Source organism: Seriola lalandi, unplaced genomic scaffold (assembly GCF_002814215.2).
Source record: "Seriola lalandi dorsalis isolate HSWRI2012SDOR001 ecotype SW California unplaced genomic scaffold, Sedor1 jcf7180002054275, whole genome shotgun sequence".
NCBI lineage: Eukaryota > Metazoa > Chordata > Actinopteri > Carangiformes > Carangidae > Seriola > Seriola lalandi.
The window spans coordinates 4,024-11,450 of NW_019524828.1; the positions used below are offsets into that span (position 1 = coordinate 4,024).

The 7,427-nt window shown below is 41.2% G+C and overlaps 2 protein-coding genes across 3 annotated transcripts in view; one reads left to right on the forward strand and one right to left on the reverse strand.

Annotated features, from left to right (window-relative positions):
• Window positions 1-2,575, forward strand: part of zanl (zonadhesin, like) — a gene marked incomplete at its 5' end in the record, with an annotated part of 6,526 nt that extends 3,951 nt beyond the window's left edge. Inside the window, 3 exons of the mRNA XM_023405357.2 lie at window positions 1,053-1,097; window positions 1,285-1,328; window positions 2,324-2,575. Coding sequence (XP_023261125.2) covers window positions 1,053-1,097; window positions 1,285-1,328; window positions 2,324-2,379 — 145 coding nt within the window. The remainder of the gene's footprint in view (window positions 1-1,052; window positions 1,098-1,284; window positions 1,329-2,323) is intronic.
• Window positions 2,576-3,527: 952 nt separating this feature from the next.
• Window positions 3,528-7,427, reverse strand: part of trappc14 (trafficking protein particle complex subunit 14) — a 15,496-nt gene continuing 11,596 nt past the window's right edge. The window contains exons 10-12 of one of the 2 annotated variants that reach the window (XM_023405358.2): window positions 6,920-7,110; window positions 6,517-6,681; window positions 3,528-6,324 (exon numbers count right to left, since the gene is read on the reverse strand). In XM_023405358.2, the coding sequence (XP_023261126.1) occupies window positions 6,321-6,324; window positions 6,517-6,681; window positions 6,920-7,110 (360 nt within the window). In that variant the 3' untranslated portion in view covers window positions 3,528-6,320. Of the gene's footprint in view, window positions 6,325-6,512; window positions 6,682-6,919; window positions 7,111-7,427 lie in introns of those variants that run through there. The other variant, XM_087173707.1, reaches the window with a different exon arrangement.

Sequence of the window (7,427 nt, forward strand, 5' to 3'; positions counted from 1 at the left end):
AACTAAAGCCTGTCTCATTTTAAGCCATAAAAATTAGACCCCTTTCCCCCCCCCCCCCAGGCTAACATAAGACCAATGTTACCATGGCAACAGTCAGTGACACCTGCGCCGACCAGTAGCACCCAACAACAAGAAACAGGAAACCATGGCTCTGGCTTGTTTCACTCTTCATACACTGTAAACAGAGCAGAGTGGTAGGATGCAGTTCCTCGGTCAGCCATTTTTTTTATTTGAATTTACCCAGAATTCATCGAACCACAGTCTGTCATAAGATAGTCAAGAAGTAAACTGTATTTGTGGAACAGATGAATCCAGACGACGTCTACCTGAAGTCTGACTGTTCTTTCTAAGGCTGTGTTTGTGAAAGGAACAGGAATATATATTGATGTTTTCTGTCAGTTTCTGTGGCTTACAGTCAGTTAGCTTTCAGGACCAAACACAACCAACAAATCCACAGAGACAATAAAACACAAAGGCTTACTGGATGGAACGACGCAGTGTGTAACAGGTAGACCAACCCAGGGTTAAGGTAAAAACAAAGACAACGCTCAGGGACATAAACAGATAAACTACCTGAATGTGAAGGAAACACAGGCGGCAGGAGGAGACTCCAGGGAAAGACTGAAACTATCGCAACGAAGAGGAAACTAGACAAAGCCAGGAAGTAAAACAGTGGACACACAAGGGACGTTCTTTCAAAATGAAACAGGAAATAAACAAAGTCCATACAAAGTGTCCAAACAGTGATTTTAGGGACAGACGGACAGAAGCAGCAGGATGAACACAGACGGTGAGTCCACCTGCTGAAGACCAGACTGAAGACGGAGACCACAACAAGAACAGGAGCTGAAGGAGTCTCCTACACAGCTGTTTGTCTACTGATGTAAACCAACTCAAACTACAGCTGGTGTACTGCACATGTGTTTCTATTACATTTTTATTATCATATTGTAGGACGGGGTGATGATGTGAACTTGTTTCACTTCTTTCCTCTGCCTTGTTTCGGCAGCAGGGACGTGACCAGTTAAGACAAAGTGTCATTTTCCTTCCAGGTCACAAGTTTATGTAATTCAGAGGCAGAAATCATCCCACAGTGGGTGAGACAAAGTTATAATTCATCACCTTTTTGGGGGAACTCTCTGGGAGCATACTGTATCAGCACTGGGAAGGATGGGTGTGATTCACTGACCTTTATTCTACCTGACCTGTATCTGTACCTGTGTCCTCTGCTCTACCTGCATGTTTCACCTGTAGGTTTCTCACCTGGCTTCTTTGTCTCCACAGGAAAGTCAAGCTTCAAGAGAAGAAGTTCAGCATGAAATCAGCAAGTAAGAATCATCACTGCTGTTCTTAGAGAAATAAGATGAACTTTGACCTCAGGGCTCAGACGACGTTGAGTCAGCAGACAAACTTCACACAGACGATCTAACACAGAGTTTTTAGTCCTTACAAGTCCTTACCGAGCAAAGGCCAGAATAAATTATAGTATATATTATTTATTTATTTATCTATAGAGCACTTTTCTAAACCCATGTTTACATGAGGCAGCAAAATAAAACAGGCCGGTCATATAAAGCAACAATTAAAAGAAGCATTCAGAAATACAATTAAAGTGTCTTAGTGAAAATAGACCAAAGGCAGTGTAAATATATTTACATATAGATATATATATTTAATAAATATTTATAATAATATGTAATAATATTTATAAAGATATATAATAATAAAGGTAATATAGTTTCCTGACTTAAGCACTTTTGGCATTTTTATAAAATTGTTTAATAGAGAAAATAGATTTTTTTGCTTTACACAATGGGCAGGGATTTAGTGAAACATTTATGTATAGACTATAGTATTTTGTTATGGTGATGATATTGTTAACTATGAATTCAATCTGCTTGTTCTTATTAATGATTCCTCACTAGACTTAAAGAAAAGAAATCTATATTCATGGATTTGGCTTCAGTGGATCAGACAAGGATTTCCATCAGTTCTGGATCGTGTCACAAACATAAAACAGCTGCGTTTTAAATGTTGCTGCAGTATTTCTCCTTTCCAGTGTTTCCTCTGCTAAAGGAGATGAGATAGGAAGCACTGAAGCTCCTGTCCTCCTCATGTAGAGAAGTGGAGCAGCTCTGATCATGGCTGCTGCTCAGATACTTCAGCTCATTTCACTGTTTGAACCTTCCTAAGAAAAAAGACTAATCGCCCTCCATGTCTCTCCATGTGTGTTGGACGCTCGGAGACTGATTTCAGAGCTTGTTGTGTCCTGATGGTGATGATCTGTGTAGCTCTAACATGTGTCTCTTTCCTTCTCTTCCAGGTTCTCCATATACAAACATGAATAAGCAAAAAGATGACAAAATGACCTCCATGTGAATGTAAAACCTGCTGCTCAGTAGGTTGTTGTAGTCTTTATATATAGATATGGTTCATTTGCCCATGTGTTGTTTTATTAACTTAACTTAACCTTGTAAAGCTGTAACTGTTGTCAGATGTGTTCCTGTTAACAGAGGAGTGTGTGTCTTATTAATGTATTAGTGTGTGTGTGGAATAAAACGTGAGTGGAACAAAACAGTAAGTGTGTGTGTGTCTCTGTTATACAACAATGACACGTCCAGAACAGATCAAACTCAGTGTTTTATTAACCTCATGTTGAACTTAGATCTTCACGTTCCCCCACAGGACAAATTCTAATGAGTCTGCTGGTCACCTGACCTTTGACCCAGCAGGTCTGATACCAAACAGTGACTCAGTCAGTCAGAGTCAGTCAGTCAGTCAGTCTCTCTCACACACACACACACACACCATGTGATTCCTCTTCTATCATCCCTCTTTTCCTTTTGTCTCTCTACAGTCAGAATCAACAATAAAATCATTTAAATAAACTATTGATAACAGAGGTATAAACATTATAGTCTTATGAAAATATAGTGATTATTATCAGTTCTGGTCAGTTCAGCTCTGCTGATGAGCCCAGGTACTGACAACCCTTGGCCACACCCACCTCTAATACCTGTAAAAGGAAGCAGCCACACACAGGAAGCAACAAATACACAGGTGGAGTGGCTTGTCACACTGACATACATACTCACTCACATACATACATACATACTCACACACACGCATATATACATCCATAGATACGCACTCATACATACATACTCACACTCACACATATTGCATGCATATATATATTAAAAAAAATACTCATATTAATCAATAATCCATTCAGCCTGACTGACCGCATGATTATGACAGACAACTTTTAAACATAACATTTAGTTTCCTCCAGTAATCTCTCCAGTTTTTCAGTGAGCCAATGTGATTCTGATATTTTAACAAAGCTGGATGTACAGTGACCTGAAGTGGAAGAACAACCTTTGACCTCTACCCTGTCTTCATCAGTCCAAACATCAGACACTCATAGATCTGGTTCAGAGTTACTTTACTAAGAGCTCAGTGGGTCGAGGTTTTCCCATCAGCCTAACAGTCTGACTCCAGAAGGATATCAAACAAAGAACAAGTCTTTATCCATCAGCGCTTTATTTATTAGAACAGCAGGAAGAAAACATGACATCCCAGCATCCCAACATGTGACACTAAAGATCAACAATAATCTTCCTCACACTGAAAATAACTCAAAAGACATTTAAGACATGACGAATGAGGCTCAAAACCAAAGAATGAAATTAAAGGCACATTCAGATTTTTTGTGTTCAACCAGACTCAGTTTAATCCACTATTCAAGTCTCAGTCTTACAGCTCCACATTTTAAGGAATGAGACTCTGTATGTCAGGGGTCTGATGTGTTCAGTGTGGAGCTGTTTGAACACTGGAATGGTAGAATGGTACAAACATGACCAGTCACCTCTCCATAGCTGCCTGTAGCTCCTCCCCCAAAGGACACTGATTGGTCCAAACCACAGTGGTATCAGAGGTTAACACATTTCCCCCTCACCATTTACATTAACTCTCCAGATGTGTGTGGTCATATCCACATCTGTGAACAAGCAGCAGCGGAAGCTTTAAGGGTTTACATCACAATGGAGTGTACATCATAGTGACAGCAGTGTTAATGCAGCTGCTGTATCAGTGGCTGTGTTTATGTCTGTGACTCAGTGAGTGATGGAGTAACACCATTGGTCGGCTGAGTGTTGGCTTTCTCTCATTGGCTGTTCTTTTAAATGATTTGGTGCAAACAGTTTTTATAACGTCATCAGGAGGCGTTTGATGACAAAAAAATACTTTGTCTTTATGGAGAAATGACTGATGAGACTGCAACATAAGTAAAAGTGAAGGGGTCTGAGGAATAAAGATTCTGAAAAAACATGAACATTTACCTGATATATAGATTATAGATCATCTATAGCTACATGCAGATGTCTGTCAGTGTTTCCAGTCAATCAGGTTTTAACGTCTCTTCAGTAAATTCGTCTGGAATTGAACAACAAAATAAACTAAATAGTTTCAACATGGACTAAAACTCTTTTTCCCTCCATACCTAGCACCGAGAACGCCTGACGACTCCGGGCGACATCAGAGATAACATGTCGCAGAGTTACTTACAGTGTATCTGTTTTCAGGAAATCATAGGAGCCATGAAATACTGTCATGTTGCTCATTAATAAAATTGAAACTTAATAAACGCACATGTGGTGTGAGATTTGTAAGCTGGCGTTAGCATCAACAGCTGCTTACTGACCAGTCTCGCCAAGAGCTTCAGCCGTTGTTGCTGAGGTTATAAAACCCTGTGCAGTGAAAGGACTGGCTGACCAGCTAGTCAACCACTTCTTTTCTTCTACTGAAGTTTCAGTAGAAGAAAAGAAGTGGTTGAAATAAAAGCAAAACTAGAGGGTTGCTTTCCACCTCTGGAGACAGCTGCTGGTGAGTAAAGTAATGAAGTTTGATGCTGAACTCACAACGTTTCTTCTGGACTGGTGAGTAAACAGCTGCTAATGTTAACGTTAGCTATATAGCAATAGCAAAACTTACTAACAGCTCCTTTAAACACATTTTTACATCAGAGCACTGATGATAAATCTGGTCTCACTGTGGTCCAGCTTCAAGATTTAGTTCCACAGCAAAATGAAATTCAGCTCCTCACCTCCAGCTTCATGGTTCATAATGTCAGTATTATTATTTATCATATGCTCCCCAGCTGGAGACAAACAGACAACAAATGAGGAGACTGTAAAAGGCACTGACACCATGATCCAACATTTAAAACCCGAATCTATAGAAAGTAAGACAATTTAACGTTAATAATAAATAGACACCACTAAGAATTAGAACTAAATAAACCAGTGTAAAGACTAATGAGTAAACCTGCATCACACTCACACTGAAATTCTGTCCTATTTGAAAAAAATACATCCCAGTGAACGTCAAACTGAGTGTATACAGGAAACAACCCCTCAGGTCGTCACCTGTTCTCATCTGTAAACAGACGACGAAGTCCAGCAGTTAGAAAATCACCTCAGTTTAACACAGAAAACAACAGAGGATGAAACTCAGAGTACACAGCTCATTTAAAGGAGCAGTCCAACCCTTAGCTATATCTGACCCAGAATCAGATTCAGTAGATCAACACAGAAATAGCTTCAGAACATGTTTAGCTTACCTTAGCTTAGCACAAACTCTCTCTGCCCTGGGGGACTAGCTTTCTACATAGCAACATACACTACACTGAACAGCCAAACATTCAACTGATAGTTACATGTGATGGTTGAATATTTGACTCTGAAATCATGCTGCTGCAACAGCCTTTCATCCAGATGTTGAACCAGCTGCAGGGATTTGATCCCATTCAGACACAAGAGCATCAGTGAGGTCATAAGGTCTGGCTCACAGTCAGTGATCCAGATCATCCATAAGGTCTAGGCTCTGAGCAGCTAAGCTAGCAGGTGGAGAGTTACTCTAGTAAAATACAGACAAATGGATCCACCTGGGTTTCCTGACTCGTACAAGGACACAAGAGCTGCCATTACAAAAAAAAAAACAGTCAACGATGCTTTAATAAAACCCTAAAAATCAACAGAATCACCCAGAAAATAGCTAATAAAAGCTAATAAAATAAAATAAAATAAAATAAAAGTAAATAAATCTAATCAGTCGTTCAGTGAAATGATAAACCGGTGAAATGAAGACGGGCTTTTCTGTGATCATCTCTGCCCCACCACCACCCTCCTCACCACCATCACTCGGTCCAGGTCCGGTTGATGCAGCACGTCTCCTTCAGGCAGACGACGAGGCTCTGAAGGCCGGACAGGAGGATCAAACACTGATGGTTGTGTCTCAGTATGACCTTCGACTCCACGTCATCTGACAGGAGAAGCAGAGTCAGGAATGACTTTTTTTTTTTTTTTTTTTATTAACTCGTCCATTCTTTGGCTGGAGCTTGAAACTGAACTCACTGCAAGTAAACAGTCACTCATCCTGACCCCCTGTATTTTATAAGTTAATTGTAACAGACCATGTCATCAACAGACACTGTGTTAAAGCCGGTCCACCTACCTGCAGTGTGCCTCCTGGACTGGCTCCAGCACTAACACCTTACACTCTCTCTTGGCTATCTTGTCCAGTGAAATGAGGGTGAGGTCAGGGGGCAGTGAGAGGGAGCTGCACACAGGAGAACCAACAGGAGGCGTGACAGCCCGACGCTCCATCACAGTGCCTGACCTGGATCAAGCACAGACACCGAGTCATGATGACAGACAAGAATGTTGAGGGTCAATCATGTTAAAGTCTGATATTTGACTTTAGCCCAGGGAGTTGTTTCTAAATGTATCATCAGTTTCTGGTCAGGGAGAGGGGAGCCACACAATCAACATTTGCTTTCTCTTCTGTCTTGCACAACGTTCAGTCTTAACAAAGGGATCTTGGACGCAGCTGATTGGTGCCCACAGATCCTCCGTACCTGACGTGGTGCGACCTGGACGGCTGTTGGTGGGAGAAGCTCTGAGAGCGGCCCAGGCTCTGTCTGTCCAGCAGCTCTCTGGCCGCAGAGCTGGATGACGACGGAGACTTCCTCAGTGACGAGCGAAGCCCCGCAGGAGGAGTGGACACAGCGGCCGAGAACTGGAGCTTCAGTTTCATGTGCTGGCTTAACTACAGGACAGAAGAACTTTGATTATTATTGTATGTCACAGTGGTGCTGTTGTAAACCAGAGTCACCGGTTCACATCCCGTCTGTCCAGACTCTGATAATATACAGATAATAGAAGACTCTGGAGGAATTTAATGAGACACTGTCATTAGTTTTATTCTTGGACAAAAATGTCAGGTCACAGTGACCTTGACCTTTGAGTTCTGTTCTTGTCTATTTTAGCAGTGTATTATCCATTTGTTTTTATGGTCACTGCACATCAAGAGGTGTCATGAGAAAGGAAAGGAAGGAAGGAAGGAAGGAAGGAAGGAAGGAAGGA